The sequence below is a fragment of the Microtus ochrogaster genome, chromosome 10 (assembly GCF_000317375.1).
Source record: "Microtus ochrogaster isolate Prairie Vole_2 chromosome 10, MicOch1.0, whole genome shotgun sequence".
NCBI lineage: Eukaryota > Metazoa > Chordata > Mammalia > Rodentia > Cricetidae > Microtus > Microtus ochrogaster.
In genome coordinates, this window is record NC_022016.1 from 4322511 (window position 1) to 4346600 (window position 24090).

General features: G+C 39.8%; 1 protein-coding gene across 4 annotated transcripts in view; it reads left to right on the plus strand.

Annotated features, from left to right (window-relative positions):
• Nucleotides 1–24090, plus strand: part of Astn2 (astrotactin 2) — a 1041512-nt gene that overhangs the window by 331277 nt on the left and 686145 nt on the right. For all 4 annotated transcript variants that reach the window (XM_026782391.1, XM_013348224.2, XM_026782390.1 and 1 more), the window contains one exon: nt 13886–13993. In XM_026782391.1, coding sequence (XP_026638192.1) covers nt 13886–13993 — 108 coding nt within the window. The remainder of the gene's footprint in view (nt 1–13885; nt 13994–24090) is intronic.

Genomic DNA, 24090 nt, shown 5'->3' on the forward strand with positions numbered 1-24090 from the left:
TGAACTCAAAGATACCTACCTATTTTTGCTGCCACAGTACTGGGATTAAAAACACATGCCATACCTGGTTTGACTCTGTAGTCTTGGTCAAGTCAAATACTCTCTTCAAGCATTGTTTTCCTGGTAAGTAATACCTGATTAAGCACATGTACTTAGTTACCATCTTTATGTACCAAATGTGTTTTCAACAAAAACAAACTTCTAGTTTAGTTCTGCTGCTTGACATTTGGCAGATACTAGTAACTACTAGTTTTGTCTCCTCATGTTTATCTTAGAGTGTATATAGTCAAAGAATTATGAAAATGACAGATCAGGCAGTTAGGAAAAAAGTATCTTGAAAGACTAGAAGGAAGGGCTTAATCATACAGATATAATTTGGCAGTACAAAATATTCTTTATGTTGATACAGAAAAATCAATTCTACAGATAGTAAAAAGACCTGTTTTGTTTGCAGTTCATGTGAACAAAATTCACAGTTCATGTGAATATAAGTCAGCTTTCAGCACAACTGCAGAAGTCCTGGTTGTGCGATTGTTTCAAACGCAGGGCCAGCAACCTGGTAGCCCATTTTTGCTCAGGGCAGGTCAGATCACACATGAGCTGTCATGCCTGATGCTAGACATCAAAATTCACATTTGCTTGAGCAAACTCACTTTATGTTTGCAAGAATGAAACAAAATTAATTCAAAATATGGGAAGCACATGAAAATCACTAAGATTCTGAAGTAATAGTGCAATGCCCAGTGCTTTGAGGACAATGGAGGATATAGTGGGGTGGCCACTCTTACACATAGTAAGATTGGATTATGTGGGCATATCCTGTCAGAGAACATATTGACAATATGGATCTGAGACATGAACTAAGCCAATCCTGTTTCGGATAGCAACTCTTCTTTATGTAAGATTCACATGGCTATTTAGAAAAAAAAAAACTTTCTAATCAGTTTTCTTCAATGGAGGGTAACTGAGTATATCATTCACCCTCTAGGGCAGACCTCTTGCTTGGGCATAGTTGGCCAGCACAAAATGAACTCCATTTTTTGGGTGGTTGTTTTATGCTGTTATTGTGTGTCTGTATGTATTTTTTGTTTTACTGTATTTTTATTTGTTCTGATTTTCAGTTTAGGGGTTCTTTGTTGTCTTTAGAGAGAAAGAAAGTACAAAATTGGGTGAGAGGTAAAGGGAACCTAGGAGGAGTTGGAGGAGGGTAACACATGATCAAAATATTTTATAAGGAACAATGTTTTGAATAAAAAGTTTTCTAAGGCTAGAAGTTTATTTCAGTGGTAGAGTGCTTACATAGCTTGCTGGCAGTTCTAATTTCATCTTCAGCAACTTTAGAAAGGAAGCGTTGAAAACTTTAGGCACCAAGAGATTGGTTAAATAATGAGGCAGATATTAAATTATGTTAGAGATGAATATTTACACAAACACATTAATCTTCATTTTAATTTCACAAATGATCTATGTTTATTGCTTCCAGTGGGGTGAATAGGTGATCAAAAAAAAAAGTTGTTATTAAGAGAAAATTCTTCTTAATGTTTTGTTGGATGTACATTTGTTCTGAAGATTTTAATATTCAGATCTAGGTATGTTCACACATAGAAATACACATGCATAATATAGAGATTATATAGTAGAAAAATAATGGGCATGTAAGTGTATCCCAATACATAGTTCAAACACAAAGAAATAATGACTCAGATTTTACAAAACTCACAGGATATTAAGTCATAACAGTACACATATATTATAAAATATATGTGTATTAAGTGCATAAGTTAGTATACAAATAAGAGGAAAAAAATCATATTTAACTTGGTTACTATGTTCTTTTATGTACTATGATTTTTCTGAAATAAATTAAAATCCCAAAAGTCCTATTTTCAAAGAATGTGATAAACAGCTGAAGGAATTATTAATGATGTTTATCTTGAGTGGAAATATTGTGAATAGACACTAGCTGCCTTCTGAAAGACTATCATATGGAATAAAGAAGCAACCTGACCTTCTTGTTCCAAATGGATAAATAGAATCTGAATGATGTAAATTGCTGACAACTTGATTCCTGGCCAACAGCAGAGACTCAAATCTTCCCTTTTAACCAAAAGCCACACCCCAGAACTCTTTGCATTCTATTTCCATTTTGCCGTCTCCGAGCTACATGACCTTGAACAAGCCATTTGTGTCACTTCTGACCTGCTTGCTCTTATCTTTCAAATGGAATAGCAATGCCAAGCTCATCCAGTCGCCGTGAGGGGCAAATACATCCTTATCTTGAGGAAGGAACTAAAATTGTTAAGTGGTATGCAATATTTGTTAGATGCTAATATCTTTTTCACTTATCATCTTGGTAACAGAACAGACATAGAGCCCATGGCTCTGGAAAGTGAGTTCAGCTTTCCATTGTATGGGACATACAGATGATAAGGGCTTAGAAAGACTGAGTAACTTTATAGTACTAGATATAGAAGCTTTCTTATTATCTACTTCTACAAAATATACCATCCTAGACTTAGTCCCTTAAAACTCTAATCATTGTCTCATAGATTCCAGAATTTAAGAGTTCATCAAAGATAAAGGAGGCATGTATTGTCTCAGCTTCACAACAATCAGACCCTATCTTGGAAAACTCAGTACTGGAGGTGGGTTAGAATCAATTAGAATTTTTATTTTATTTATTTATTATTTATTTATTTATCTATCTATCTATTTGTTTAATTATTTATAGAATCTACTTCCCCCACATTTTGCCACCAGGGATGGCTAAGGTATTTTGAAAATCAGTCTCTTCTGGGTTGTTAATGACCCCTTCACATGGCTGAGTTTCTCACAAGGCAGTGGCAGGTCTCTCCGTCTTTTCTCCATGGTAAGTGGGTTGAGGCTAATCCCAGAGGTCAGTGCAGAGTGAGAACTGAAACCAGAAGTTCTGCCTTTGATGGGAGTGATAGCTCATATAGGCCAGAAGGCAGAAAAATTAGAATGGGAGATTTTGTGAAAGACCACTTTAGAAGATACATCTTTCATTGTCTAACTCTGGGATGTTTAAAAAGACAATGTTTTATTTTAATTAAACAATAAGTTAAATTTGATTGAAGAGTTTTTGTAGGATGTAGAACCAAAATTTGACAAAAAAAATCGGGATATTCATTCTTGAAATGATATGCTCTCTCTTCCTGGGAGGCTCATCTTACAGCAGAGGTCACATGATGACTTGGTTTAAACTAATGCAATAAAAAGAAATATGTAATTTGTACTATTTTTTAATTGACAAATATTGGAATTTATTGGAGGGAAATTATGGCACAGAAAAGCATCCATGGCCCCAGAAAGAATGAAGAGGTTCTAGAGAAGCAGGAAAGAAGAAGAAGCAAAGAGATTTTTGTGTTGTTGTAGATTTTGTTTTGTTTTTGTTATGTGTTTTGTTTGTTTTTCTGCTTGTTTATTTGTTTTGGTCTTTTTTTGCTTTTTCTTTTGTTTGCTTGCTTTGATTTGTTTTCTTGCATGGGAGGGGGCATGGCAGGGATGAGGGGAGTACAAGGGACCAGGAGATAAATGGAATCAGGGTAAAACTCTCAAACAGTCAATAAAGGAGTTATTAAGGGGAAAAAAACAAAAAAAAAATGAGAAAAGAAATTTAAAGATCTCAAAAGGATCCAACCACCAGTAGCACTTCAATATATTTCTCCAAATATCACTGTGTGCCTATAATGCTTAAAGTATATAGTTCAGAAATAGAAAAGCCATGTACTTTTATAGCTTTTACACTATAGTTTATAGCATTATAAATATCTAATAACGAATTTTTCCTTCCTTTGTCTGACTGATCTATTGATTGATTAATTGATTCCTTTAGAGAAGATTAGACTATTCAGCTGGTCTTAACATTTTTTTTAACCGTCCTACTTAATTCTCAAAAGCACTGTGATAAAAAGGAGTGCACCATTGTGCCTAGCTTTTTACTTTTTAAATTAAAATATATACATTTTTAGGGCTTGTATTTGGTTTAGTAACAGATAATTTACCTAAAATGCATGAGGTCCTGGATCAAGTCTCTATTATCATAAAATATATACCTGTGTATTTGTTTTTATATTACAGAGTAGAATTAATATCAAGTATCAGAAAGTACATAAAATTTCTCTTTGTATTTTTCTCTTTATGCTTTTGTTCTTAACAATGTATTATGGAGAATTGTGCCTGTCAGCAAATATAGATTTATGACACAGTGTTTTAATGATCTCATGAAACTCTATTTTAGAGATAAGTCATAACTTTAATGTCTTCTATAAGTGTATGTATTTCTATTTTTGTGAAATTATGAAAATCATGTCTAACTGTGCATTTATTTGTGAATATATTCCACCATAAAAGACAATTTTTAAATTCAGCATGAACCAGAAATACTGCAGAATCCCCTGGGAATTCAGAGAAGCCAGGTTCTGAATGCAGATCTTACCGCTTACCCTTGTGATTCCCTAACTATGACAAAGTAGCACAGTTAACTCTCACCTGCCAAAATTTGAGATCGAAGCATGTGTGTAGTCATCTCTGTACCATGTGCCAGTCACAATGCATGGCAGATAGCAGTGGTTGTCTAAATGACTCCAAGAATAAGCTAGATGACTGCCGTTCAGAAAAGCACTTGCCTTGCAAGCATGAAGTCCTGAATCTGATCTTAAAACATAGAAACAAAAAAAACTTATGCAGAATAAAATATTACATGTGATGGCATATTCTGAGGCTCCTTGGCTTGCCAATTTAAGTGGTGATATCCAGACTAGAGAAAATCCAGACATGTCTCAGAGAAGATAATTGAAATTTCTCTAGACAAGATCCAACGTTGCTCTTCTTCCCGCACGCATACAAAAGACACTGTCTTGCTTAGTTTTTTATTGTCAACTTGAGACAAACTCAAATCATCTGGAAAGGAGAAACCTCAGTAAAAGAAAAATTTGGCAAAAATGAGACTGACCATATCTGTAAGTGACAGCCTTAACCGAGGAATGACGTGGGAGGGTCCAGTCCACTGTAATGGTTGTCACCATCCCCAGGTAGGTGAGCCTTGTCCATATGAGAAAGTTAACTGAGCATAAACCAGTGATTGAGCCATAAGTAGTATTCCTTCTTGTTTCTGCTTCAGATTTTTCCTGTCTTGAGTTTCTGAAAGAGTCAGATGAAATAAATTCTCTCCTTCCATAGATTGCTTTTGGTCAGAGTGTTTTGTAACAGCAACAATGCCCACAAAAAAAAACAAAAAACAACAAAAAAAACCACCTAGAACATGATCACACACACACAAACAATACATAAAAATATCTTTAAGAAGTGAATGCATATGAAGATCTGTGATTTAATTCCAGACTGGGAACAATTGCTACTTGTGTGGTTCAGAGGACATTGAACGTTTTATTGGTTTCTGTTCTCCACCCATGACTGTTAGCATTTATGTTCTCTGGATGGTTGGGGGTCAGATGGGTTTTTGAATTCCTTAGGCACATATTTCTCTATCTGGTGCAGTTTGGGACAATCTGAAAATGTAATATTGCTGTCATCAGCTTGAGGAAGACATGGAGCTTGAATAATTTAACATGTCACCACCATCCATCATGATAGCAAGAATGGAAGATGGAGTGTGAAGAGGTTAGAGGCAGGCCTAACAGCAGCTGACAGAAGAGGCCTGCAGACAGGGAAGCCTAAGCAGAGAACGGAGGTTTGCAAAGAAGAGCAATATGCTACTTCTTGTAGATCCAGCAAAGGCCGTGTGCCCCCTTGCCCAAGCTTTCCTCATAATATGACCTTAGACTTGTTTTGATGTGCTTCTTTGCCCCAGAACAAGCTTGAGATCAGGCCCCTGTTTTCCACTAGCTATGTCTTCATCAGAAAGCTCTAAATACTTCTGAATATCTTCACCTACTTATTGGCAAAATCCACACAAGACTTGACACACAGAAGCTTTTGTTAAATTCAACACTGTTATAGCTCCCAATATCTTAAATGCTTCCCCCGGAAAGTAACTTGAAAAATTGAGAGATGTTTGTTTTGTTTGTGGCATTAGACGACTGTTTTATAGTATGGTCACTTAGTAAATACCTTTTAGTTTAGTTAGTAAACAAATGAGTTATGCTGCTAGCACTATTTGGAGTGAAATTGAGGTCGAGGAGAGCTGCATGGTTACTCTCTCCATCCCAAGTGCTAAGCAGGGATCCAGGAAATCTGAGAGCTTGGCCCCCATCAAGGAAGTTTCGGACCACCTCCTCTCTTTGTCCCAGAGGCCCCTCATCTCCTTTCCTACGTGACGTGTCTCTCATCTGTCTAGAGATGATAGAAAGCAAGCAGAGGGCTTCTTTTACTTTTTCATATTTTTTGAACTAAAATCTACATAACATAAAATGAACTATTCATTACATTAATGTGCACAATTCAGTGACATTTCGTACATTTACAGGGTTGAGTAACTATCACCTCTATCTAGTTCTAAGCACAATCATCACCAACAGAAATCAGAACTCATTAATCGTCCTTCCCTATTCTTAGCTCCCTCTTTTTAACCCTGGCAACCCTTAGTCTTAGACAGGAAATTCTGTCTTTTTGGGATGTTTCATATGGCAAGTATCTTACTATCTGTGGCCTTTCATATCCACCTTCCCCCATTTTTTAAAATGTTTCTGAGGTATATCTGCATGGTTTCAAATGTCAGCATTTATTATACATCAGTAATATTCTATGTGACTACATTTTGTTTACCCATTTATCAGTTGACAGACATTTGCCATTACTATCTTTGAGCTTTGTGGAGAGCATAGCTATGAATGTCCTCCTCCAACTATTTGTTTAACTCACCTTTTCTGTACTTAATGTCATGTGCCTAAGAGTGAGATTCTTGAATTATGTAGCAAATGTGCTTAACAGAGTAGGAAACTTTCAAAATGGTTGCTATAACAGCTACCCCATTTTCATTCCCACGGCCATCAAACCGTTTATGGTTTTCAGTGTCTTCACTAATGTTTGTTCTATTGCAGTATTTTCCCAGAGACCAAACTGGCATAATGACCTGTTAGAAATGGTTTTGTTTTACATGCCCTCAATAACTAATAAAATTGAGCAAATTTTTCACGAGAACAAGGGTGTTGAATTAAACCAAAACTAAGTTCAAAACTAAGCTCTGTCCTCTATAATCTTTTGTGCAAATTCTAAATATTGATTTGTCTATCACTAAAGCTGGAAGTTGCTCTTGCCTGGCAGAACTCTGTGAGGTGCATATGTGTTTTTATATGGAAAGTGCCCTGCCCAGCACTGCTTGCCATGTGGTGTGTGCCTAGGCTTACATTTCAGTGGCTTCCTCCCAGACAACTCAGAACAGAGAATTGGGAGCTGGTTCTGGCAGGTGTAGCTCTCCTTCTGTTCTTTTTCCAGGCTTTGATTAAGTGGAAATCCTAGAGCAGCCCTGAGTAATTAATGGCTCCACCTTATGGCACTAAATCATCAATTTTATATCAACACAGCAGCAGTGAGAGCCCTTTGCCATCCATCTGAGTCTCCTCCGAGTCAGTCCACAATTGGCATCTCACCTCTTCAGATTATATGGATACTCAGTGGCTATAGACCTTGGATAGCTGCCACCTTTCTGGGTTGTCACAGTGGAAGAGTGACTACCAAGCATTTTCTTTTCCTCCTAATGAAGCCCAGTAAAAGTTATGAATGTCAGGTGTTTGGACAACCTAACACTTTGCCCAGAATGACCATGTGACCTGACAGTCAAACTTGAGTTCAGAGTGGTTAAGGACCTTGCCCAAGTTCACACAGCAAATTAGTGAGACATACTATTATAACTCAAATCTGATGTCAATGACTTACTTTTCTTCTACTGACATATATAACCTCTCAAGACTAACAGATTGAACCAATAAGAGACCAGCTTGAACCTAAGAACATTGAGAGCAAGGGCTGTGGTTATTGTTGCTTAATGGAATCTCATCTTCATCTTCTTTTATGTAATTTATGTAATTTACATATAAAAATTACAACTTATGAGGCCTGTGGTTTATTTATCATTCTCCTGTGCCCAGGTCCTTACTATATTCTTTGCTGTAGTATTTACTGCACAGTGCCTCCAGAACCGTGCTCTCCACTAGGGTGGGTGCGTGGAATATGGTTGTCTATATGGGGACATCATGACATACAAACTCAGTGTTAAGGACTTATGAAGAAATAAAAAGAAAATTTTGGTGTTAAGTTTCACTTAGTTAGGCATGGGCATAATATTTTTCATGTATTTGCTGAAATATACCATGAAATTGATTCAATTGAATTCTTTTTATAATTTTTTATTTTATTTACTTTTATTTCATGCATATTCACTTTCCTGAATATGTCTTTTCACCTTGTGTGTGTAGTACCCACAGAGACCAGAGGAGGGCATTTGATCCCTGGGGAATGGGGTCACAGATGACTATGAGCAACATTGTGGGTGCTTGAGATTGAAACTCAGTCTTCTGGAAGAACAGCTAATGCTCCCAACCACTGAACCATCTCTCCAACCCCTATTTTTACATTTTAAATGTTCTTGTTAGAACACTTAGATTATATATGGTTTGCATATATTTATACTAGACTGGCTGGAAAACAAGCAGCTATGCTGGCCCTCAGTTTCCACTCGGAAACTGAGTCCTTTAGTACTTACAGAAGGGAGGTAAGAGTCAGAGGAGGCTGGAGGATGAATAGCAACTATCCTTCTTGGGAGTTCTCCCAAGACACGGTTTCTGTGTTCTGAAGCATATGAAAGGATGGAAAAGAGCAAATATCTTGCTAAACTGATTAGATTTGTTAGAGGAGTTACTATTGCAAACCTGAGAAGAGATGTGGGGAGAAATGGAAAACATCTTCTCATGATAGCATACAGGAAAAGACCTGCTAAGCTACAGTGCTTAGCATGTGGATTCCTTCCTCACATACAGACTTTCACAGATGACCATAAATGCACACATGTGTGCACTCGCCCACACACATCTCCACGTTATTCTAGTTATCGACCTGACTTTGGAGGCCGACATATTCAACTGCAACCCCAACTTTCCACTTCCTACCTTGCTTCACACTACTTGGATAAAATGGGTTTCTGATGCTGTCATGATTGATGTGGACATTAAGTAGGGTATTTGTTCATATCTTATTTTATACCAGAACAGAGTCTAAAGGAATAGACTTGGGAGCTGCTTTTGAGATTTTAATGGTGATCATACTACTTATAAATTGTGTGACCCTGGACATATCATATCACTTAATATTCCCATGTCTTCATGTTCTCATCCATGACAATGAGAATTAGAGGAGCATCTTGCCTCTTAAGGTTCTCATGGGGATAACATGAGATAGCATGTGTTAAAGGCTTAGCTCAAAGTCCTGTAGAAAAATACCACTATGCTGGTGCAGTTTTCCTTATTGCAATAGAATTGTCTAGTAATGCTTCTGTCCCCTCCACTATCCTATTGCAGTAGAGAGGGAATTCTATCTGAATAATGCATAACATTTAAATTCACTACAGAGATGGAAAAGTAGATCGTTTGTTTGCCAAAAGAAGAAAGGTAAAAATCAGGTGGAAGGGAGGTAGAGCCATGGGTAGGAAGCACAAGAAATAAGACTTTCACTGAAATGACTAAAAGTTAGGGTGTGGCTCAAAGCGACAGGAGAGGTCTGTTATAGTTCTGTAGCCCGGCAATACTCCCTTTCTCTCTGCAGCTCATTATATATCACACAATAAGCAGATGCTCACCCTGGTCCTTGGAGTTGCCTTGTCAAATATCTTCATTTCTCTCTGGCTGGGAAATAAGCAGATGAAAAAAGTCCTCCCTTTTTCCCCACTACCTCTTCCTTCCTGTTTGTTCCATCTTTATGACAATAAAGTTTTTGATGGTTACTTTTTAAAAGTAGGCCTTGGACCTTATTCTTTTCAGCTACTTCCAGAATTCTAAAGGGTCCCTAGCAGTTTCTTCTCAAAGCCTTTGAATGGGGTGCTTCATTTGATAGAACTGGGGTCCTGTACTGCCTCTCAGACCTGCTGTTTTTTTCAGCAGAACTGAGGAAATGATGTCTGAGACAATGGCTCAGGATACATGTTGGAGCAAAGATCATTTGAGGCTACCCTTGCACTTTCATTCATGAAAATGCTATCTTAAGTCCATAACTTAGTGGTAGATCACTGTGATAAAAGTCAGAGACCATGGGTTCAATTCCAAGCAATGCCAAAATGACAACAAAGAAGAAAATGTTATGTTAAAGCGGAGAATGAGAGATCAAGTACCTATCTTCCACATGTATGGCCTGTTACACGGAAAGCCGTGTTGTAAATGGTGAAAGCACTCACACTCAGGCTCCAGTTTCCCATCTCTGAAAGGCCCAGCTCCAATTATTACTAATTCACTTCTCTTTTCTGAAGCTTAGTTACCTCATCTGTAAAGCAGATATAATTAAACCACCCTCCTAGGAGTTCAGTGATTTGGAAGGAGGAAAGGAATACAGATCACACAGGACTTGGCCCCTTGATGCTGGACTGATAATACATTTTCAAAGGTTTCCTCTGGAGATATCTCAAGGAAGCTGTCTTCATTAGGGTTTTTATTGTTGTGATAAAACACAATAACCAAAAAGAAAATTAGGGAGGAAAGGGTTTATTGGGCTTACACTTCCACACTGTCATCCATTATTGAAAGAAATCAGGACAGGAACTCGAACAGGACAAAAATATGAAGGCAGGAGCTGATGCAGACGCCATGGTGAAATGTCACTTACTGGCTTGCTCCTTATGGTTTGCTCAGCCTGTTTTCTTACAGAACCTAGAACCATGATTCCAGCGGTGGCACCACCCACAATAGACTGGGCTCTCCCCTATCAACCACTAAGTAAGAAGATGTCTATAAATGACTATAGCTCAGCCTTATGGAAGTATTTTCCTAATTGTGGTTCCTTCTTCTCAAATGACTTTAGCATGTATTACATTTATGTAAAACTATCGAGCACAGCGGCCAATTTGAATACTAAGGACCCCATATTCAGGACAAGAAAGCTAAGCCCTGAAGACTAACTCTCTTAAATTTCAGTTATGTCCCTTCAGAAAAGTAGCTTTGCCCCAACATGTTCTTATGTCTTTGCTCCAGCACGTTCTTATGACTTTGCTTTATTATGATCTTCCTAAGCATTGCGTCTTCCAAATTTTCTAATTGTCTTCATCATATTTGTTGTCTCTGGTGTGTATGTCTATGATTGTCTTGATTATTGTCTAATGTTGGAGAACTCAGCCCACAACGGGTGGCCCCATTCTCTAAGCAGATGGTCCTAAAGTGTATGAAGAAGCTACCTGAACCTTAACAAGGCAGCAAGTGAGCCAGAAATAAGCATTCCTCCATGATTTCTGCTTCAAATTCCTTCTTGAGTTCCTGGCCCAACTTCCCTCAGTGATAACTTGAAATAAAGCCTTTCCTTCTCTGAATTGTCAGTGTTTGATCACAGACACAGAAATCAAACTAGAATAATTATCTAGATTGCTAATTAAATTACACCTCCCTAGTGAGTCTATTCCCATGAGGATTTCATGCTGTCATGTAGACAAATCTTCCAGCAACATTGCTGGAGCAAACAAACACAATGCCATGGTGTGGACAATGTCTGCAATCGTGACATCAGTGTGATGGATGTCCCTTCAAACCCCATCCAAGAAAGCTACAGAGTAAATCCCTTTGTGAATTGAACAACATTCTCCACTAATTTATGCTTTTCTTTTCCTTAGGTGCAACTTTTGAATTGGTAATCAGTTGTATGGTGTTTGATTAAAAAGATACAAAAGATTTATAGGGTGGTGTAGCCTCCCTCTTACCTTATTCTACAGTCACTTAATTCTCTATCCAGGAAAACCAATTTTACCAGATACTTCAGTCTCCCTAGAGATAGTCTGTGATTTGTACAACTGATGTCCGAGTCCTTAAAATGCGCCTCCTTTTCCTGTCCACACATCTACCCTCACCATGCTCTGGATCTCGGACCTCCTTCATTCTTCTCTAGGTATAGATTTTTTCACTGTCTTAATCCATAGTTTTCAATACCTTATCTTTCTTTTTTCTTTTTTTTCTTTTCTTTCTTTATTTATTAAAAAGTTCCACATCCTCCCATCCTCCAATTTCCCTCCCTCTCCCCCTCCTTATCCAGTACTAAGAGAAGTCAGGGTGCCCTGCTCTGTGGGAAGTCCAAGGTCCTCCCCTCTCCATCCAGGTCTAGGAAGGTGTGCATCCAAACAGACTAGGTTCCCAAAAATCCAGTACATGCAGTAGAATCAAAAAACAGTGTCATTATCATTGACTTCTCAGTCAGCCCTCATTGTCAGCCACAGAGTCCGGTTTGTTCACATGCTGGTTCAGTTCCAGTACCCCTGGCCTTGGTGAGCTCCCATTAGATCAGTACAATACTGAATCTTTAAAAAATTCTAAGAATAGTGCCAGGCATAATTCCTCGTGCCTGTAATGCCAGCACTTGGGGAGGCAGAGGAGGTGGATCAAGGCTTTAAGGCCAGAATGACCAACATAAAAAGATATCTTCAAAACTTGACTCAACTCATCAACTCCCTCCTTCCCTCACTAACAAATTAATAAGCAAATACAGAACTCAAAACACATGAAGATTAAGAATAGCAGCTCCTGCTCTCCTCCATTCAGAATCAGCGATGTTAGTGTCCGGGCATCGTTCTTACCAGCCCCTTTCCATTATTCATCGTCTGTGAGTCATTGTCCTTCTCCCCAAATGTTCCTCCGAATCCATCTCTGCAGCCGTTCTCATGTCCGCCCCCTTTCCCATCCACTCTGTACATGTCCCCATTTCAGGTTGTACCTCTCCTTCTGGGTCATCACAAAGCCTTCTAGCTGCTCACTGAGCCTGACACACACTCCATTCCTTGGAAGCTCAGAGTTTCCTTTCTGATTCGCACAGATAATCAATGCATTTTTGCTCTGGGACTTTCTGTGACAGTTAGAGGAAAGACCCCAGCATGATGCCCACCTTGGTGGAACACTCAAGCCTCCCTCAGTGTGGTATGAGCAACCTTATTTTTAGTCAGTCCTGTGTTTGATGTTGCCTGTATCTGCCCAGCTCCATGTTCTCAGCGATGCTTCACAAGGTGGCTCTTGGAAACTCCCTTTTTTAATGCCAAAGCCTCATCTATCCTTCAAACCATGGCTTAAATCTTCACTCCTCTATAAAGATTTCCTTGGCCCTCCAAGTTAAAATGAATTGCTTCTTCCCATATTCCTAGCATCTCGTTTTGTGAAAAACATAAGCCATGAATTAGGCTTAAGACTCCTAAGGATCCCATTTGTCCCCCTGACTAGCTTATGATACACTGCCTGGTAAGAGCCGAGTGGCGTTTATCTTTGTGTCTCTGTGTCAGGCTTTGAGCCTGCCATATTCTAAGCCTTTGGTTGAAATGTATGTGAAATTGAGCTGCCTGGAGAATTTTAGAGTTAAGCTCATCATATATAGAAATGGTAGTTTTCCATTGTTCGCACCCACTGTGGACCTCCTCTTTTACGTGCCATGCTTCTTCCTCATCTTCAAAGCAAATCCACATGGTTAAGAGTTACTTCCGCTTCTGTAGAAATAGCAGAGTTTAGGAAGGTGAGATGGCACCTCAAGGTCATATAGCTTGGAAGCTGCTGAAATATAATTAGAACCCAGTCCTGCCTGACTGCCAGTCTCAACTACTTCCATTAATCATGCAGACTCCTGGGTCACTGAGGATCAGCAGTGAGAAACATGAGGAAGTGCTGTGGGTCTTAAGGGTGGCTGGGGGTTTACAGCTTCTAGAGTCCTGCAAGGCTGACTCATGGATGGTGCTTCTCTGCAGGGGGACTCAGCTTTGGGAGAAGCAAGGGGACATCGGGCTCAGAAGCAGATGATGAAACACAGCTGACTTTCTACACAGAGCAGTACCGCAGCCGCCGCCGCAGCAAAGGTAATCAGTCGAGCCCTTGGGAAGTTCCAGAACTGCCATGCGGATTTACAAAGTCCAGGCGGCAGATTTCACGATAAATACCAAATGTAAATTTGTTTCAGCGCAATGAGCACTGAACCCAGGATCCAGGACTGATCACACTACTGACTGTCAATCCTGCCTTTTCCGTTCCATTCCTTACTTACTCCCTGCCCTGCCTGAATCATCCCCCAAAATAATTAGAGGCAATTTTCCCTGAATCTATTCATATTGAAATTTCAGTATAGGAAATGAAATAGCAATAATCATGCTGAAAGGAAACTAGGACTAAAAATAAATCATATTTAGGTTAGATGTGTGCAGGGTAATCCATACTATAGGTTCTTAGCATGGGCTACCAATTTAATTTTGCAAAATTAGCAGCAAAAGTGTAAAGGGAATATTCTGAAGTGTAAATATATAGGTTCTTTGGTTAGAATTAAACACTTGTCCAGGATGCTTTGATTACCTAAACCTGAAAGTTTTGAAGTTGGCCCTTGTCGACAAGGCATTATATGACCTGTTAAAGAGGGTTTTCAACATTTATTCATCACCATGACAGTCGATATAAGGGATATCAATATGCTGGAAGAAGAATCATTACAGGGTTGCACCTTAAGCTAAAGTCTGTAGTTCTCAGATGATTCCATGGAGTATACAAGAAAACAGCATATTTCTGGAGAACATATACAAAAGCAATTTCTCATCTTGGAGTACTGCTTAAGGTTAGGGAATTAGCAACTGGGAAGTGGTGTTTGCAAAAGAAACCCTGGGCTGTAAGCATGTATTAAACGCCCAGGGTTGGTACAGATTAACAGGGTTTGACCACTCCATGAAAGGAGGATCCTGCCTGTCACTTTGCATTGACTGCCGTTATGATAACTATGGTTAATCATGGATGTTGGTGGGTTCTGAAGGTGTAAGAATGTCTGCCCTCCACCACCTTTGCACAGAAGGGAGCTAAAGCATTGCCTGAGGTAGGAACATCTGTTCGTGATAGACGTTTCATAGCAATGGCATGAATCACACACCTTTGAGCACATTTTGCCCTGAGGCAAGTTATTTACATTCCTTCATCTGTAGAATGGGCCTTGTAATGGCTGAAGCTGCCATTTCGAGTTGGCTATTGATTTTTAACACATTATATAAAAACCATCACAGTGTAAGGGGAAAATGGAGGTAGACATTATTAATGTGACTTCAGTTCTCGTTGCTTCGATTCTATTCTCTGTACCCTCTGTACCTGTCATGAAAAAGGGCTCCATATGGGAAGTGCTTCCATCGACACATCCCCAAGGAGAAATTTTCAGCCTCTACAGCCCTTGAAATAATAGATCCTGCTTCACAGTCCACCCTACACTCTAGCTTTCAGGGATCTATTGCACACAGATTTAGAAGTTAGTGATCAATGATTCTTAACTTGTCTTCTCCCTCCTCCAATCCCACAGCTAAAATGAGAAGCAGAGAATGGTGGGTCTCCTCAGAAAGATTGGGCTATTTGCAGCTGATTGGAAAAACATCCATCACTGAGCATGCACCCTATAAATTGTTAAACTTTAAAAAGGAAAGCAAAAGCAAGCAACAGGACGCAAGACAAAGGACTTGGCCCACTGCCCCCAGACACTCGAGGAGACCTGGCTGTGTTCTCGGGATAGTGAGAGGAACAGGGCTGTGGCATCTGTGTCCTCCTTCCCTCGCCCTGCCCACTACAGCATGCCCAAGCCTTTCCTCCATCTTTTCTCCCATTGTGTCCCACCAGCAGCGGGTTCTTCCTCTACTCGGTTCTGGCTCACATCTCTCTTCTTTGCAGGATCCCGTGTTTACTCAGGTATCTGCCCATTTCTTTTTAATCTGTGTCTTTTTTTCTCCTATCCCTCTGTCTCTATTTATTGCCACATTCTCTTCCTTCTTTCATTTCATTCTTTTCTCATCATCCCTTCTTTCTCCCTCTCCTTCCTTTTCTACTCGTTCCTTCCGCATTTCCTAGTTTGTCTTTCCTTCTCCTCTCCCCTCCTTACCTACATAGCATAAACATTTCTACAAACGCAGCCACACGGGGGACAAAATCAACTGAAAGTTTAAAACTCCTTATCCATGTGGAGGTTTTACTATATAAAAATATGAAGCAATTAACTGATGAAAATCAGCAAGGAAAAAGACACAGTGAGGAGGAGAGTCAAATGAGGCAAGAAATCCATTAGACCCAGGAGTAAACTTCCCTCCCTTTTGTGCTGGTTCACAGGCAGGTGACACTGGTCTTGGCATTGCATTTTTAATACTGCTCTTGACCTTGTGAGGCTGTCAGTCTCGCTGCTATCCCTGAGGCTGCTACTGCTGATCTTTTATTGAAGACATAATGTTGACCAGGTCATAGCAAAGCTTTCTGTTCCAGCCAAGTGAACTTAGCATCCAATGTCCAAATTCTTCAGATGCTACAGTTGTGCACACAAGGGCTATGGTCCCTCTTAGCTCTTCTTATACTATGTAAAGGAGGTGATGAGGCTGCAACACTCACCACATTACAGGGGAAAATACACGGTATTAAAGTGAACCAAGGAAAGTCTGAGAGGCATCAGAACTGCCAGAACAGAAGAAGACAATATTAATAATATGGGTTCTGATACTGAGCTACCTGAGTTAGAATTCTATCCCTGATGCTTACTAGTGTCTTATTAAACATGTGATTTGGACATTACTGTGTATTAACTCCATGAACTATAAAATGAGGATATAAGGCTAATAGTCACAAAGAGAGTTCTAAAGATTAAATTAATAATTTATAAATAATTCAGGCAGATATAAGGATGAAATAAGGACATTGAAACAGAGCTTAACTACCAAGGAAGGACCCCTATGTCCAGTGTGTGTCTAGGGATGGGAGAATCTGAATCTCACATTTCTTTTCAAGTCAAGCCACTAATTGACATTAGTTCAGATCCAGTTTCCCAGGTTTCTATTCTCTGAAACCTGGAACAGTAGCAGGGAGAACAGGGTCTTGTGAAATCCAGTTTTGGAGCTCCATTCTCTCTGTCCTGTGTGTAAGTGGGACTCCCTCTCCTTTGAACACGATTGCTTTGGGCTCTGACTGTTTGAATCTTTTGCACAAGATCTTCCATTCACATTCATTGTTTCTTAAAGTGTTAGCCACAGACACAGGGATGACTTCAGCATAGGTGGGCTATGCTTCTCACCTTCTCCTCCCCAACATCCCAGCACTATTCCCCCCATTTCTGTGGCTGCCATCCAAGCTCCTCCTCGCAAATGCAGTTAGTCGGAAGTTCCCTGTGGTCCTCCCAGCATGTGTGAGCCAGTCAAGGAGAAATAGATAAAAATACCAGGAAAGGCAAATCCCTGTGCTGGAGGAAACAGCTCTCGCGTAGCATTTGGGATTCCATATTAACTCACTGTGCCCTCTTCATATTCATTTAAAAATAAAACCTGTGCTCTTTTCCAAATCAAGAAGCAAGTGGCATTTGACTACTGTTATCTTTGAAGTGCCAAGAAAAAAGTGAGATTTCTGGGGCTCTTTGAGGACAGTAGGACCCGTGGGTACCAGTGGTTGTCACTGCTGTACTGTGTGACCTTGAACAAGTTGTTTCCCATATCTGAACCTTGTTTGCTCAGGCTGATGAGAGCTCTTTAAGAGTGTTCAGTCTACAATGGTTTATTACACTGGCTAAGTTCTTCCAAGGGGCCCAGCACTGGGTTACTGTGCTATTGAAAATGATGATGGAAGATGAAAAAGCAAAGAACAGCCAGTATGAACACTTTCGTTATCCCAGCTTTCTGTGAAGGATCAGATGGAGAAAGCATAGGGGCTTCAATTTTTTAGAGTTCAGCCTGAAAAGTTATTCAAATCCCAGGCATGTCTTCGCCTCTTCTCATCCACTTAATATGAGCCCCCACCATTGATGGTCTTATTTCTTAAATGAAAGAATTATTTGGCAATTAGCTCCAAAAGGTTAAGTATGATAATGGTGATTTTTTTTTATATTCCCATTCTCTTCTCTTCTGTTGTGATTTGGGATTCCTGCCTCCTTTCAACCTGTGGTTGTGACCCCCACTGGGGTCACATACTAAATATCCTGTATATCAGATATTTACATTATGATTCACAATGGTAATGAAATCACAGTTATGAAGTAGCAATGAAATAACTTTATGGTTTGTGGGGGGGGTAGTAAACAAAACATGAGGGTGTATTAAAGGGCCACAACATTAGGAAGGTTGAGAACCACAGCTTTAGAATCTGCAAAAAGCCTCTCCTCGAAAGTCTTTCCCCATATAGTGCAACCGATCCCCTATCCTGCATCCAGAGTAATTATCCTTCAGATATAAGTGGGAAGTATGTTGCTTATTTAGACAATGTTGGAACCTTCTTTATGCACTTATGATTTTACAAGAGTTTAATAACCTGTTTTTGTTGTTGTTTCTACAGCCTTCCAAAGGCTTCTTGCTCTATTGTCATAGGAAGTCTCATCCTAACATTCCTGCCTTTGGCATGCAAAACCTTCATGGCACGTGTGAGCATGCGCATGCACACACATACACACACACACACACACACACACACACATAGCTGCTCCTAGAATGTTCTTCTCTACTCTGACTGCTCCCACTCACTCTGATATCTGCACTTAAATGGCATCTTCTACATAACTATCCCACACCACAGAGAATTTCTCTCTTTCATTCTTCCCACTTTATAGACTCCATACCATAATATTTTGACATTTATACATGTGTTTTAAAGTAAGTTTATGTTCTCCATAGACCTTGAGAATTAACGATGATAAGAAGACCGTGTCCAGCTTGCAGCCCCAGAACAAATGCAGGCATGGCCACAGTGGATGCTGAGTAGCAGCTTTGAATAAATTAGTGATGAAAAACGTGAATGAAAGAAATGACACAAAGGCTGGAGTGATTATGAAAGCGCATGGCGGTTGCTTCTTTCCTCTGTCTCTCTTCTTTATACTCCATTCCTATTTCTGGCAAGTGGGTATCCTCTTCCCTTTCCTTCTTCCTACTTGTACTGAGTGAAAATGAGGCCCTAGGCCTCTCTACTTTCCTACTTCAGTTCACCAGAGAAAGCCATGCCTACGATTTGAGGGAGTACCTGAGTGTTGATATTGAAAGTTGGACTCTTTGAATGTATGTTCTTTTCACAAGGTTAGGATATGTGCCATTCTGGTTCATATACTGAAGCCCATGATGTTGCAATAGAATCGTATATACCTGAGACTGATGTCCAAGGGAGGAACAAGGAATGAAAGAAGAGAAAATATTTAAGAATCATCTGCCAGGTACACAGCACTCTCTGTTGACACTCCTCGTGAGAGACATAGAATCGGTGTTCAGTTCAACAGGACCTGAGTTGGATATCAAGCAATCTTTCCAGTCTTGGTGACTTTAACTTCTGGACTCTAACCTTTGTATAAAATAAAGCTATTACAACATTCCTCACACAGTGAGCAAGTCCATGAAGAGAAGGCATCCAAAGGTTATTACTAATGTATTTTCTTTCTGTGTTTTCACCTTCACTTAAATCATTCTGAACTTCAAACTAAATCATTACCATCATCATCAATAATAACTCACTTTACCCATTGCATTTATGGAAAAAAGAAATTTTCAAATGCAACTCAAGCTAATTATAAAGACTGTTGAAGAAAGGTGAATTACTGACCAGGTAGACTTCATTACAAGGCAGGAAAGTTCAGCCATCACAGGGTGGGTGAAAAAATGCTGTATGTGCGTGTGTGTGTCCGTGAGAGAGAGAGGAGTGTGAGTGTGTGTGTGTGTGTGTGTGTGTGTGTGTGTGTGTGTGTGTGTGTGAGAGAGAGAGAGAGAGAGAGAGAGAGAGAGAGAGAGAGAGAGAGAGAGAGAGAGAGAGAGAGAGAATGTCCTAAATCTTGGATCAATTAATACTTTTTTTAGTAAATGGCCACTGCAGGCTATATATCTGTTAGAACTATTCAACTCCCTGTCATTGCACAAAGATGGCCATAGACAACACATAAGTGAACATTTGTAAATAAATGTGTTCCAATAAAGCTTGTTTTTCCACAACATTCTGATCCAAATTTATCCATAGGTCATAACTCCCTGACTTCTGTAAACCTGTTCCAGACAGCAGGTAGAAAATTTCACAGCTCTTGGTAAAATGGATCAACCTCATGTTGTATGATGGTGCTACTGTCTAAAGAGTACGTTTGAAAAGCAAATAGTGCTGTGTTTGGTCAAGTAAATATCCATCTGAGATAACAGTTGTTGGAGGCTTGCCATTGTCATGGTAGTCTACAAAATTAGCTAATGATGGAGTTGAAATGACAGCCTGACACTGTGCAGAATCTTACCTTGTTAGCTGGAAATGGTTCTGCATACAGCAAGGAATGCTGACTTGGAGTCAGATGTGTGTCTAAATCTGTACTTCACCACTACCAGTTTAGTAACTTGTGGAAAACCTATATCCTAGCAAGGCCACCTTTTCCTGTTAATCATTCAGGGATATTGATACCATGCCATCAAGCCTGAATCCTGTGCTTAATCTAGTAACGCTGGTTACTCACAAATGCACGTGAAACATGAATGGGCCATGTGGGAAACGGAGTCTGAGCCCCATCAAAAGAGTGGGTATAATCTCCTGGGGAACTGGGCTGCAGTCACATAGGGAGTGATGCTGCTCAGAGTAAGCTAGCATATAATTGAAGGTCCAAAGGAAACGTGAAGATGGTGAGTCCAGCCCGAGGCACAGCGCTGACCAGGAGACACAGTGGTTCGGGTTGGACAGCTAAATTGTTTCAGATATACAAGTATCTACATTAAGACTCTCAGTTCGCTGCTGTGCTGTGACTAAGTGGCCTTGAGTAAATCCCTCTCCTTCTGGGGACCATGCTCGTATGCTAGCAATTTAATGGCTTCTCGAGATCTGGTCTTTCTGATTCACAATTTGATGCCCATTACGGAGAGCTGCTTATTAGTTCAGCAGAGCGAATCCAGGCACAGGTGAGTCAGTTTGGCTTTGGTTCTCTTTTAATTTTAGTTGCTTGTTTTATTTTAGTAACACTTTAAAAATTTTAGATTTATTTATTTTATTTTTACTTATGAGTATTTTCCTGCATGTATGTTCATATGTATGTACACTAGATGAGTGACTGGTGCCTGCATAGGTCAGAAGAGGACACAAGTGATTGTGAACTATTATTGGAGTGCTGGGAACTGAACCCAGGTCCTCTGCAAGAACAACAAATGTTCTTAACCAGTGAGCTGCAACCCAGTCCCATCATCTGGGGATTCTGAAGCTGGGATTTTCTCTTGCTAAGCACTTTTTAATTGAAAGCAAAGCTTTGTGTGAAGGTGAATGAATCCATGACATTTTCCTGATGATCCCAGACAGCAACCATGTGTGCATCAACACACGTGTGCATAAACACAAACACACGCATACGTGCACAATTCAAGCAAATATTTCATTGAACACAAACAAAATCTAAAGTTTCAAGAAGGAAAGCATTCCCCTGAGGTTAAAAATAGCATCCTTGAAGAACAGAAGCAGATGAGGTGGAATGCTAACAGGCAGAGCTAGGCAGTGACGTATGGATGCTCTTAACTTTTCTAATCCTCGCAACAGTCCTGCAAGTTTGAAATTATTTCCAGACAAAACACTCATTGACTTTGGTACGTGCAGAGTTTCAGAATTAGCAGATGCAGGTTTCAGTATTTGCCCTGACAAATTGGAGCTATATTGCCTTTGCTTCTGTGACTGTAGCCACTCGTGGTTAAAGGATACCAAGTCCAGAAATTGTGTTTTTGCTCTTCCTTAGGCCGTTGTGAAGATTCAATATGCAAAGGGAATTGTCAGTCAAGTGAGGCTGTCATGTGACCACTTCAGCCATGGGTAGTTCAGTGTGGCGTATCCGTACCTGAGCCCCATGCCACTCAGATCTCTTTCCAGTGCACTGGCCCGCAAACTGATCTTGTTTATAGAAGAGGAAACACCAGGCATTTCAACGTGATGATGAATTTGGTTGTCCTGACCTCATGGGAACATTGTGGTACAGCTTTTACTTCCACTGTCCTCTGCCTTTGGTCTAAAGATAACTTTTCCTGCACACACAGCCCCTTGCATGCTGGCAGCTGCACTCATAGGACCTGCTACTCAGGAAAAGTAAACACTGCAGACACATTGATCCGTACTTAATCAGCCTCAGAAGAATTTGTAGCCAAATGACCTGAGAGGGGCAGCCAGGCTCTAGAAGACATGAACAATGCCAGAGTTGTGGGACCTCTGAGCTTGCTTTCCTCAGCCCAGCAGATTGACTTTGGGAAAAACATGACCTGGAGGCTCTAGACTGTCCGCTGGGGTTTCACAGGTGAAGGTAACAGAATCTTCATGCAGTGCCTGGATCCAACTGTCCTAGACTATGGAGGAAATTACAGGGAAGAACACATTGTCAGCTTATGTGAAAACTAGGAATGGGGCGAGGCTCCCAGGAAGGAAGGGAGAAGGGAGGGATAGCCAGCTCAGGTTTGATGTGGTTCTTGAAAGTCATAAGCCATGTCTGCTAATCCTGGATATCATTTTGTTTAGCTAGGCAAATTGGAGCCTCAGATTCCCATCCATCAAACACCCAGGTACCTAGAACTAGAGTCGTCAATCCCTAAGTCTTCAGCCATGCTCTTCTGAGAGTTCATGATAGCAACAGGCACAGAAGGAAGGAAGAAAAAGGAAAGGAACCGGTGAAACCATACATGATTTATTGAGGTTTTCTTGTTTTGATCCATTATTTTTAGTAAATTATTTCATATGCATATCATCAGTAATGTCATTTTACAGATGAGAAAATCAAATCTTAAGAAAGTTCATGTATGTGCTATTACCACGAGGTAAGGGAAGCATGATGGTGAACAAGTATGGCCAGGTCATTCTATAGATGAATGAAATAAGTCAGTTAAAGTGTGACCTCCACTGCCTGGGGATATAGGGCAGTTAGTAGACTGCAAGCATCAGGCCCTGGGTTCGGTTCTCAGGAGCACCACATAAACTGGGTATAGCAGAACACACTCTGATCTTTGGAGTTGAGCGTTGGAGGCAGGAAACTGGATTTTTTTATTTTGGATGTGAAAGATAGCAATATTTATTCTAGCATACAGTGTTTAGTCAAATACATCACTAGAAAGTTCAAGACTAAACAAAATGAGATCCAATTGTTAATACTGAAGACCTACCAGTTTGAAAGACATTATGAATGCATAAAAACTGGGTTGCATTTGTTTAATTGAAATGCACTTGAAATTCTAAAAGCGGATTAGGTGACTTGGGTTTACTTTTTTATTGCTTTTATTGATCTATACATTTTTCTCTGCTCCTCCCCCCTTTTGCCTCTCCTGTGATCCCGATGCTCCCAATTTACTCAGAAGAGCTTGCCTTTTTCTCCTTTCTATTTAGATCCATGCATGTCTCTCTTAGTGTCCTCTTTGTTGTCTAGGTTCTCTGAGATTGTGAATTTTAGGCTGGTTTTTCTTTGCTTTATTCTAAAAGTCACTTATGTGTGAGTACATATGATATTTGTCTTTCTGGGTCTGGGTTAGCTCACTCAATATGATGATTTCTAGATCCATCCATTTGCCTGCACATTTCAAGATGTCATTATTTTTTCTGCTCTGTAGTACTCCAAAATGAACCACATTTTCTTTATCCATTCTTCTGTCAAAGGGGCATTTGGGTTTTTTCCAGGTTCTGGCTATGACAAACAATGCTGCTATGAACATAGTTGAGCACATGTCCTTGTGGTATGAATGAGCACCCTTTGGGTATATACTCAAAAGTGGTATTGTTGAGTCTTGAAGCTGACTGTTTCCGAATTTTCTGAGAAATTGTCATAGGAACTGTTCTTATTAGTTGAAACTTTATGTTCATATTTTTAGGATTTTATTCAAAAGTACTATATTTACATCATGTGTACATCTTCCTTTCCCCGAAAACTCCTTTTATGTTCCTATACTTGTCTCAAATTTGTGATCTCTTCATCAATTACTTTTCTTTTTTTTTATTGAGAAAAGGAAAAAAAAAACAAGTT